Below are 12,180 nucleotides of genomic sequence, written 5' to 3'. Positions count from 1 at the left end.
CTCTTGGGTAGCACAAACTTCATGACTGTTTCATCCTGTGCATCCTTGGACAGAAAAGAAGTCCTACAGCTCTCAGGATTCTTCAGCCAGCCATGCTAGTGCGGGAATGCTGGGAATTGTAGGACTTTATTTTCTGTACAAACTTGAATAGGTTTGTGTTTTAAGGCTTTGCTTACAGCCTTCAAGAACCAGCATGGCGAAGTGGCCAGAAAGCTGGACTGAGCTTTGGTCCTTAGTCCCCACTCAGGTAAGAGGCGAGGTGGCTTTGGGCCAGTCACTGTCTCTTTGCCTAACCTACCTCCCAGGGATGTTAGGAGGATAAAAGGGAGAAGAGGATGCTTATGTAAGACAGCTGCCTTTGGTTCCTTGCAGGGAAACGTTGGGATATGCATAAATAAATATGTTCAATCGAAACAATCACATATCCTTTCCCTGTTACTCTATGCTTCCTTTTTGTTCCATTCTGTCAAATTTTAGATTTAAGAATAAAAGATTTAGGGTGCAATCCTAGCTTTGATGGGCACTGTCTGGCCAGCCATAGGAAAATTTGGAGCCTCAGTTTCAAACTCGGAATTGGGACTCTGATCTCAGATTGCTCTCCCATTGGCCTGGCATGGGAAAAACCACACCAGTTGCAGCTCCGAGGTCACAAGACCAAGCTTGGAGCCAGGAGTTTTGAGGTGCGGGGGTCCAGGGGTCCAGGGGTCCAGGGCCAGGGAGAGGAGAAGTGATGCCCCACACACAAATTATGATGTATCCTGGTGGTGCCTCAGCCTCACAAGCAGGCACGAAAGACAGATGGCCAAAATCATCTCTCTGTGTCTTCTTCCAGGCAGGAGAAGTGCAAAGCTGAGCTTTGCCTCCATGCTCCTTCCCTCCTAGATGGAGGAGGAGGAGGAAGGAAGTGAATTCATGCTTCCAAGTTTTCTCAGCATGAAGAGTAATAGAGGACAGTATTTTCAGCTAGTGGGAGCCGTAATAAATAATGTGCTATTTTCTGTGCTTTTAGTAGTAAATAATCTGCTACACCTCATGCTGAGAAAACTTGAAAACATCAATGCCGTGGACCAAGAGATACGAAATAATGAGAAGTTCCTAAAGGGTATTCTGTTAAATGGAGGGAAAACTCTGCTCAAGTTAATTTCACTAGGATTTTTGAACATTTAAGGTCAGCAGCCTTAAATTCCATGAGGGCTTTTTGCACTTTAGCAGCTTTGGTGAGGTCACTTTGGTGTGATGTGGTTATTGAACTGCTTTTGAGACAGAGCGAGAAATAACTGTCTTCTCAGCATAAGGTGGAAAGTGGGGATCTCCTGAGTCCCAAGGTAATAGTGATTCAAACCTCTGAATCTACAATATTACTCATTCAAAAAAAAAAATAGATAGATAGATAGATAGATAGATAGATAGATAGATAGATAGATAGATAAAAAAAACATTTTTCATTGCCAGAGTAAGAAAAATGTTTGCACTTTGTGCTAATATCATAAAGACAGCATACTGAATATTTCAGCTAACCTTCTTAGTGATTCCTAACTGTTATTGTTTTTACATTAGGCAATTTTCTGTCAAATTGCATGAATAATATTGTTGGTAATATTAGCTAGGCAGAGACAGCTCCCCCTCGTTTCAGAAATAAGTATAATTTGGCATTTAAATGACAGAGTGGTTCAGACATTAATAGAAATGGAAACTGTCTCTAGTGAATATCAAAACAACATTGTAATATGAAATACAGCAACCTTATCCAAGTTGGTGGCATTACAGCTTGATCCCATATGTGTTTGCTAAGAATGCATTCAGTAGGGTTTACTCCCAAGTAAATGTACCAAAGATTCCCATTCCACTAGGAGAAAACCACTGGATTGAGATTTACTTCTAAATAGACTTGCTTAGAATCATGCAGCACAGTTGCCATCTTAGTCATTCTTTCCTGAGAGTAACACCAGCAATTTGCTTCCAAGTAGACCTGCTTATTCAGGCTGCAATCCTATGCCTATTTACCTGAATGGCAGGTAAGAAGTTCGACTTCCTTCTAACTTGTGTAGGAATGGGTCTGTAGGAAAACTTGGGAGTCAACATTCAGTGCAGATGAACTATTGGCACTTGAAAAAGTGACAAAGTCATATCTGAGTTTTTTTGCAGATGTCTTTATATATTTGATGTGACTAAATTGATGTGATGTTATAGATTAATAAAAGTCCCTACAGGATAAAATGCTAGTCACCCCACCCCCAGATGCTGGACGACTGAAACTCACTTTCGGTCAAGTCGCTAAGTACATGTGTGTGCTGAAGAATCAGGGCAGCTTAGGAAATGTAGTTGTGTTTTTTCTTTTAGCTGCTGCCTGACATTCAGCAATATTCATCTGATGAAGTGAGATCCCATTCACAAGTTTGTGCCGTGACAGATTTGCTGTTGTTCCTGCAATGGACTTCACACAGCCATCCCTCTGGAAATTGATTTCTGAGCAAGTTAATCATGTACTTACTTTCCTGCTGGAGTAAATGGCTAGATCAAGCCCTCAATTTCTAATTGGATGCAGGCCAAATTTCTTCCCAAATTGGGAAATAGAAAGCCAAAGTCATACTTAAAATATAAAAAGAATGGCATGAAATGGATTTACCACCTTTTCATTTGAGGAAGTGTTTGTATGAAGGCATCCTTTAAATGAAAATCTCAAAGTATTTCCATGCTGGAGAAAACATGGCATGGTTTCTGATATTTATTCATTTACTTATTTATTTATTTATTATTTGATTTTTAACCTGCCTTATTAGCCACGAAGCTCCCTGTGTGTGTTACAAACAAGAAAAGGATGTTAAAAACAATATAAAACACTAAAAACCCAATAAGAGACATTTGAATCCCAACTGAAATGGATCAAGATGGTCCATTTCATCCAAGAGAGCCTGGAGCTGGCCAGCCGCCACCTAAACACCTTGCCCAAGGGGATATTAACACCTGTTCTATAGTTGCCAATGTTCCCCAGGTACAAGCCGCCCTTCTGCAAGAGTGGGCTACTTACAGACTCTTTTATGGGTCAGGGACCTCTCTCTCTCTTAAGGAGGTGCTCGCAGCTTCCAGGACCCACCAGGATGCCCCTCCTCCTTGCCAAGATGGGCAAAGGGCGAGACTACAGGGATTGGGCCAGACCAGTCCAAGCACCCGTCCTCCTGCTTAGACCGCAACCAAAGAAACCCATTCAATGACCTCAGACTAGGTGGTACACTGGACCTCTCAGCCAAAGGAACTGCATTAACCATGCAGTCCGAATATCCGTATTATCATGAGCTGGCTATTTTAATGCAAACATATCAGTATGGTCAGAAACAGATTCTACCACCTCTATTACAAAAAGGGATGGAGAAGGTGAAGCAACAAGTTGCAGATTCACAAGTACAGTATTTATAATTGTGATAAACTCCATAGTTAGTTCAGTGTGTTTATTTCAGCAGGTATGTACCATCTGAAGATACTGAGGGCAGATAACGCCGCATAGACATAAGGTAAGAACATAATATAGTTACCTTCTTGGTCACAGGGTACGTAAGATACAGCTGCTATAACTGGGAAGTAACTCTATATTAGGTCTTAATGATCTTTTATCAGTTAGTCAAACCCAATTTTAAAACTCATGCCTGAATTTTAATTTTAGCAGAGAGGCATGAAACAGCATTTTACCAACAGCACCTGCTTTCTCTTGGTTCTGATACACATTTAACATGCTCAAAGAAGTTCCTTGAGTAGAGGGAGCCTTTGGGGGCCTTTTTTCCCCCGAAAAGTGAATCACTGTAATATAGAGCAAAATTAATGCCAAAGGCACAGGCTTTATTACAGGATACACAGGCCAAAAATGTTTCTCTAGCAAGCCCTGCTTTATAGCAGACCAGAAATTTGGATCTCCTGCCCCAGTGTTTTCACATGATTGAACATGCTAAGTGAAGATCACGGTCTAGACTTAAGGCATACTCAGAATAGCACCACTGAAATGTAATTTCAGTTAGTCATGACTAGCTCAATTTCCATGACTACATCTGGACCCAACCTATATATTATCTTTCTACTTCCTTTTATATGAGCTCTTGAGATGCCAAGATGAAGTGTGGGAATCTCCACTTGAAATGGAGGGCAAGGGGGGAGCTGGGCAACTAAAAGTGGTGACAATAATTAAGAGACATAGATGAATTTGTAAAAATGCAGCCCAATTAAATGAAAAAGAGTATGCCAATTCTTTTATCAACACAGGAAAAAACCCCAATAAAATATGGTTAATGTATCTATTGTATAAGGTGAAAGTACACATAACTGTAAATGAAATAGGCAGAATTTCTGAGCAACTAAATTTTTATTTGATCACAAACATGTTACTTAAATATACAAGAACCATCCAAAATGGATCAGGAGTCAATTAATACAGTTCACAGTATAACGTGTACAGTTGCCAGGGTCATCACATACAAAATGGCATCTAGTGCTGATTTGTACATATATAAACAGTTATGTTTATATTAAGAGCATACCCTATAAATGACAATCCACAGAGGCTTTTAAAAGCAAAGGTAACATTTTGGGTGTCAGAGGCATTTCAAAAGTGCACAAGCTTTTGACTTCTCCAGAAACATAAACTGGGTCTTGTTCCTGGTGTTATCTGTATATTTCATATAAATTGAGCTTCACATTCATATAACACGTTGAAATTACTAGCATTGAACAGTTTTGGCTGAAGCATCACTGGAAATCGTACATCTGCTAGATCACATAAAATACTTTTTATTGTTGGAACTGATGTACAAAACTAAATGATAAAAGATTGAATTTCATGTCTCAAAAGGGGGTTAAAGAATTGTGGTTTCTTTAAGAATGCTTTTTTCTCATAACTGTTACCAATTTACTAATATTGAATAAGGTTCCATGTAGCACCTGCCACTGCTGTTTCGCACAAACTTGCCCACCTTACCCCAGGAACAGAAAAACAGCTCAAAATAGGTTACCTTTGTCATCTACCATTTCTTGAAACACCACCATTATGGTGGAGTCACATGATATCTAAAAAAGAACATTTGGTCACATGATGCTTATGAATTAATTAACCAACAATTGTTGGTTCAATCTAGTAACCATTTACCTATTTTAAAAATACACAAAGCAGTAAACAAACATTCAAAACACACAATAGAAAAACAATACAAAAGCATATTCAAAATTCTAAGAAAGTACATGTCATTTATATTACTGTACAGTTTCTTCTCATTGTCTGCAGAACATGACAAAACACTTCTGTGTTCATCTTCTACGGAAAACATTAATTTGATGAATACAATTTGTTTTTTCAAGCACGCATAACAAAATACAGTAGGTGTTATTTTAAAGTCTTTACGTGTATCTTTTAAAAGCTCTACCCATAGTGGCAACAACTAAGGGAACCAAAAGCCTAAAAGCTTTGGGTCCATGCAGCCTCCCATCATCAATACACTCATTACTGGATTCGTGGAAGACGAGGAGAAGCACAGCTTCAGCACCAAGTACAGCAAAAGGTCTCCCTTTTACTTCACCAAACAGCAACTACTAATAGAACTGGCCTCCTATTAGATTTGCTCCTTCGGTGCAGGACACACATTCCCACGTAACAGGTGGAAGCCATTTCCCCCACCTCAGTTCTCATTAGGTCGTGCTGGCTGTCAATAGCAGTCTACAGTTTTGGATGGACATTTCATACACAATACAGTTTTCTTGTACAGAAAGATTCCATGACAAATATTACATCTGTATCCCTCATAACATTATTTCTATCAAAACATAAGATTATGGTCCCACGTCAATTACATTATAACCTATAAGCTTTCGTGTACCTTCATCAATGGGTTCATATTTATTAATGAGAAAAACAGCTCTTCCTTCAGTAGCATCAAGTTCAAACTGCTCCTTTTTAAGAAACTCAGTTAGATTTGCTGGTGTTAGAACTTTTTTGCTTGCTGAGTAGCTACTGAAGAGTTCGTTCAGCTCAGGTCTGTGCAGAAGTGTTCGATAAATTGCCCTAAAATCTTCCATGGTGATAACGCCAGTCTTCTGTTTGTCATTTTTCTAAAAAAAAAAAAAGCATCTCGTGTAAATAAAACTTACATGACAGTATGGATGAAAGGATGAACATGAAAACATAGTTCCTAGAAAACCTGCCTTTCATCAGGGTAAACAATGCAAGCCCTGATGATGGTGAAGGCTTAAAAACTTAAAAATGTGATAAATCAGTCCTGCTCACAGCACTAGAACAGGAGCTGACACATTGGAATACAAGTCCCAACTTGAACGGCTGCCTGGAGGTGATCCTGACTGAGGAGAAAGCAAAGAAGCACAAGTCTTCACATTCAGGCTTGCCTGTCTCCCCCATACCAATTAGTGGCTTCAATACTGTAATTAATGGAAGACGTGGGGGGGGGGGGTTCCAGTCAAATCACCCTCTTCAAGAATGTCTGGGCTGTGATGGAGACCCATGTCGGAGCACCTGGCATCTGACCAAGCCTTTCCCCTCTCTAGCAGTGCCAGGGTTCCGCATGAGTATGGAAGTATTCATCTATTTGAGAGAAAACACCTCCACTTCCAAGACCATTAGGGGCACTTCTAGGGCCATCTGGGGATTGGGGGTGCTTCCCAGACCATGGCTGGAAGTATAATGCTGTTTAGGGCACAATCCTATGGGGATGCCTGTAAGCTCCCAAATGCACGAGATGCATGCAATGCGATGCATTCATTGCCGATGTGGTGGGAGCTATGACTGCCTCCCCACTCGTCCCGCTTCGCATCTTGACCTGATGGCCAGCTGCTCCGTTTGATGGGCTGACCTGAAGGAGAAGCGAGGGAAGCGAGGGAAGGAAGGAGGCTGGAACGGCTTCAGGCCACCTTGTGTCCCAGCAGCTCGTCTCCGTGCCTTCCCACCCTGCCTCCTTTTATACCGCTCCAAAGTCATTTTCCCAATCACAAAGAGAGGCCAGTGCAGGTATTTCCATGCAAGATGTTGGGCAGCGGCCCGGGGGGGGGGGGAGGAATTAGAGTTGGGAATCCAAATTATCCCATGCAACCCAATGTTTAAAGGCAATAGGATCATCCTCTAAGAAATTTAGGTGAGACAGAAGTTAGCAACCGATCCTCAGCTATCATGAATTGATTTCTGAAATGGAAATACTATCCAGGAAGAAAAGTCAAAGTCATGGATAAAAGATAGATCCTTACAGTTGAACAGGGCAACTAGCTTTAGAGGTCTACTGTAGATTAAAACCTTTAATCTAGAGGTCCTAGTCATAAGACATGCAACATATTTACTTTGAGCATAACAGCCCACTGATCATAAATGTTGCTGCATAGTTTAAAGGAAGTTGAGCAAATTTTCTCACCTTGAACACTTTTTTCACATGAACATAGTCGTAGGAGACTTCAAACTTATTAAGCAGTTTCAAGACCTGATCTATATTGATCTTGCCATTCCTAAACTCATCAAAGATAACATCCATGAACCATGTGGAGAAACGCAAATTAAGGAAAATTTTGACGAATACTGGCAGCTTATGATTCAGAAAGCATTTGACACAAGAGACAAACTCCTGAACAAAGAAACAATCATAAATGTGTCGGCATGAAACAAGTACTGACAAACATGCGACCCTGTGTTAGATTCTTTTGGCCCAATCTGCTCCCCATTTGTTAAGCAGGTGTAGAGGCGATTGCATAGATTCAAATATTTCATTTAAACAGGGGCAGACCTGGCTCTGAACAGTTCTGTAATAGTGGATAACGTTTCCCTTGTTACAGAGAAATGGAGGACTCCATGGAGCCAACTCCTGGGGTTGAGTCCTGGACTGGGACTAGGAGATCCAGGGTCTAGTTGCCACACATCCATGAAGTGCACAGGGTGACTTTGAGCCAGGCACTCCCCCTCAGGGTCACTGCCTTTCAAGCCTAACCTACATACAGGGCTGTTCTTGTGAGGACAGGAATGGACAGTAGAACGTTGTAAACAGCACTGGGCTCCTTACCAGAGGAAGACAAGTGGGATATAAATGCAATGTAATAATGATCCCATTCATATGGTCATATGTATAATTATTTTAATTTTGGTATGTCTTATGGTTTTGTTTCTTAATATTTGTTTTTATTTGTATTTTAAATATATCTATATTTCACACTGCAAGCTGTTCCGAGAGCCTTTGGCTACAGGGTGGCATACAAATGCAATAGATAAATAGATAATCATGATCTTCAGTGTTAGGATACTTCTCTAAGTCTGGGGCTTTCTTGAGAAGTTTCCTCTATCTGAGATGATCGGGGATAAAGGCAGCCTTCGTACCACGCACATTTGGGCGGCCGAAGGAGTGCCTATGAGGGTCAGGGAGGAAATCTCGAACAGGAGACCGAGGGCACAATCCAATGTGCAGTTGACAAGGCTTTTTTCCGCCTAAGCCTTCCTGCAGGGAGTCTCCCACTCTTCAAGTTCTCGATTGGGGGGCGGCGGGGGGCTGCACCGCCTCCTTCCAGCCTTGCTAGAGAATGCTCGTTTTTCTCGCATGCAGGTACGGACAGATTTCGAGGGCGCGTCCAGAAACGCCGCCTGTGCCACGGCACACGAGTACTATTCTGTCTGCGCGCCTTGATTTGGGTTCTCTTTGGAGGGGCGTCTGGAGGGAGGGAGGGGGCGTGAAGGAAGCCCCTGGTGGAGGCCCGAGCAGATCCCCTTCCCGGGGGGCTTCACCCCCTCCTAAGACGAGGGGCAATTCCTCCGAGGGTGGGGGCAGGGGCAGGGGCAGGGCCAAGCCCCCCCCCCGCCGCCCTCCTGCAGAAAGGATATGTATTCTCCATGATGCCGCTGTCGCCTGCTCACAGCATGGCCCGCGCGCCTGTTCCTTACTGCGATGGTGTCAGCAGCTCCCAGCGCGGCGGAGGCCACCCCAGGCCCGCCCTGTCCCGCGGCTCCCGCTCCCGCTCCCGCTCCCCCCCGACGCAGCCGCTCTCGCCGGTGTCCCGAGACCTAAGGGCTGGGGGGACGGCGCGCGGGCCCGCGGCGGCGGCGGCGGGCGCGCGCGGGGCTTCCCCGCGTCACAATCGCCCCCCGCGGGACCCGCAGCCTCCCTCTAGGCTCGACCCCGCGGGGGAAGCCCCGCCTCTTTGGCCAGCCCCTCCGCCAAGATGACGCGGGGAAGTCCCCAAAGCCCATCTCCAGATGACAGGGGAAGGCAGCAGCCTCGCCTGGTGTCCATCTTCAGCTCCTAGAGGAGGTTCCCTTTAGTTACGTCTAACAGCCAGTGGTAAAGCAGTCCTCCACCAATTTGTTTAAACTTCTTTTAAAACCATAAAAGGCTAACAGTCATAGCCACATCTTGCAGCACTAAATCCCATGAGTGAATTATATGAAGAAATGCTTATTTTTTTCTGTCTTATATCTATATCAATCAAGTTCACAGAGTGAGTACAAATGCTATTCACTGGAATCTAGGGTTATGAGCAGGAACTAGAATCTGTTCCCCAAAGTCCTGATTGGCACTGATGCCAATGAAAGATTTCTTTATTTGCCCATTTGCCATACAGGAGGTGTTTTTCAACGGGAATTTCAGCTGGGGAAGGAAGGGTTAACCCTCCCCTTTTTTTCGCTCCAGAACACCCTCCCCTACCACCGTGGCAATTAACCTTAGGAAAAAACTTACTTTTGTGTTAATGGAATTTTTTCTTCTAAACTGAACTGCATAAAACAGCAGCAATTTTCTTCTATGAGTGAAGAAGGCGAGAGAAGAAAAGTGCAGGGAAAGATTACAAATAAATTGTAATTGAAGAACTACTGATTTGGGGCAATCTGGAGACAGGTGCAAATTTATTGAATAATTTACTTAATTGGAAGTTATCTGGATTTTTAATTAATTAAATGGCTGGGTCTGCCTTCTGTGAAATGTAAATATAGCCTAGCAATTATTATTAAACTTGACTTATATAGTTACAAACTAGATGTTATATAGACCTATGAACTAGACCCCCCCAAATCTTTTAAGTGCCTAGTAATGCTTCTGGTTATAAGGGCAATCCACTCTCTTCAGACCTGACATAATTTAATAAGCCCTGTATCATGTTTCACCTCTGTTGTCTTTTCTCAAACTAAAAAGCCCCAAATGATAAATTGGTGTCTGCTGACATGCATTTTATAATGCTGATGATAGTCTGTTTTTTCCTGCTGCTGTTTATTTGTATTATGGTTTAGGATTGTTTTCAGCTTGCTGTCTCATATTTTTTAGAACAGTCTTAAATATGATTTATCATACAAAAGTGTGGCATAAATTCCTCAGTAACTTAATAAAGAAGGTACTTCAATCCTTTTGCAATTTTGACCATCCTTTTCATGTCTTTTGCAATATCAGGATTTTGGAATTTAAAAAGTCAGAAAAATGTGCAGCAAGCTGCAAGAATTGCTGATCGTGCCTGTTGAAGTGTAAGAACATTACATTTATCAAACCCAGATAAACTGATGGTAATGACCATCGTTATTACTCAGGTACACTAACTACTTTACCACTTTAATTGCATTTGCTCTCATAACTGCCCTATGATCATTGTAGCCATCTTAAGGTAGGGCTTCTATAAAGTTGCTTGCTCAAGACAATACAGTTTTCATAGCTAAACTGGGATCTGAACTCAGCTGTAAGGAGAATGTTCTGCTAATAGACCACAGAAACTTGGCTGTCATGTTCACATGGCTGTTTTATGTGACTACAGACCATGCTACAGACCATGGTGTTGCTTCTCCCTGTGACCTCTGTGTTGCCGACATCACAATAGAAGGCACCAGATTTTCACTTCAGAGGCAGGCTCAGCTGACAAGCTACATGGAAGATCCAGACCAGGGGAAAAAGTAATGTTAACAAATACCACCATCCCCAAGTGCTTACTATTTAGTCTCCTGCCCGAGTGGAGTGTCCATGCTGCTAATGCTACCCTGAATTCCCTAATACAAGGGTAGGCAGAAGGTACACCGGGGTCCAGAAATCAACCATTGGCCTGTTCCAATGAACCTCCCAGCACTAGTGGCTGATTGGATTCCTTCAAAGAGTGCTGGACTAATTTCAGTTGAACAAGTGGAACCTGAAACAAAACGGGGTGTTCCTTTTCGGTGTTCCAGCCAATCAGCCAGGCCTTCTTTCAGGATAATGCCCCCCCTTCACCATATTTCAGCTTCTTTTTTCTGACTGATAGTCAACATTCCACAGTTACTAAGAATGGCCAGACTTCAGTGGGTTGAACATGTGCAGAGGAGGTGCTCCTCAGGATCCCTCCCCAAAGACTTGTCTTGTACTGCTAGAACACTTGGGGTTACACCAGGCCTACTGATACTTCTCCTTTATTTCTCAGTAGCCCTGGTTTGGCTATATAACACTCCTAATTCAGCACCCACATTCACTAATATTGGTAAGGCGCTTTCTATGTTCTGAAGAAGGAATATATACTAAGGATCCCTTAGTAGGTATGGCATAATTGATCTCTTCAAAAGAACTGGCACATTAATATGCAAAGAAAACAACTTCCTGTTCAAAAAATGGTCAGCCTGCTGCTTCCTCAGGAATAATACTTTCAGTCTGTAATCCAACCTGATGCTCTGGCATCATCTCTAATCCAACTTCCAAGACATGTTTAGATGTTTAGGGCTGCATAACTTCCCAGTGGCTTACCTTGGGGGCAACAGTCTTTGGGAAAAGATTTCCAGGCTGGACAAGTACCTGAAGAGTCAAATTATGACAATGAGCAGGTGTAACAGCTGCTTCTGAGCCACCTGCTTTGGAACTGATTTTGAGTGTAGTGCAGCATACCTGCATAGCTGGAAACAGACACTCTGAGCATGTGATTAATCTGATGTTTATGAGACCTCACACTGGGATGGTGCCCATATATGTTGTGGCCACATGCATCGCTCAGAGTGTAACTGTTGAAGGACTCCTGTCTATGGGAGCTAAAGGTAGGACGAGGGAGACAGTGAAGTGGTGCTACAGCACAGCAACATGTGCCCAGGGACGGCTTGCGAGTCAACTGGAAAAATGGGATTGCAATTGGTACAGTAGGATGGAACCGCCCCGCTTTCTTTCCGTAAGTGGTATTTTTAGGAACAGGTTGGCAGGTTAAAAAATTACTATTCAGCATCAAGTCAAATACGCTTGA

At 42.7% G+C, this 12,180-nt stretch overlaps 1 protein-coding gene across 1 annotated transcript in view; it reads right to left on the bottom strand.

The window, feature by feature from the left end:
* Nucleotides 1–11,840, bottom strand: part of LOC123034660 (1-phosphatidylinositol 4,5-bisphosphate phosphodiesterase zeta-1-like) — a 44,651-nt gene extending 32,811 nt beyond the window's left edge. The window contains exons 1-3 of the mRNA XM_044452165.1: nt 11,835–11,840; nt 7,389–7,595; nt 5,853–6,084 (exon numbers count right to left, since the gene is read on the bottom strand). Of these exons, the coding sequence (XP_044308100.1) occupies nt 5,853–6,084; nt 7,389–7,595; nt 11,835–11,840 (445 nt within the window). The remainder of the gene's footprint in view (nt 1–5,852; nt 6,085–7,388; nt 7,596–11,834) is intronic.
* Between the last annotated feature and the right edge of the window lie 340 nt (nt 11,841–12,180).

This window comes from Varanus komodoensis, unplaced genomic scaffold (genome assembly GCF_004798865.1).
Source record: "Varanus komodoensis strain SLA01 unplaced genomic scaffold, ASM479886v1 scaffold70, whole genome shotgun sequence".
Classification (NCBI taxonomy): domain Eukaryota; kingdom Metazoa; phylum Chordata; class Lepidosauria; order Squamata; family Varanidae; genus Varanus; species Varanus komodoensis.
This window is presented reverse-complemented; position numbering and strand designations above follow the sequence as displayed.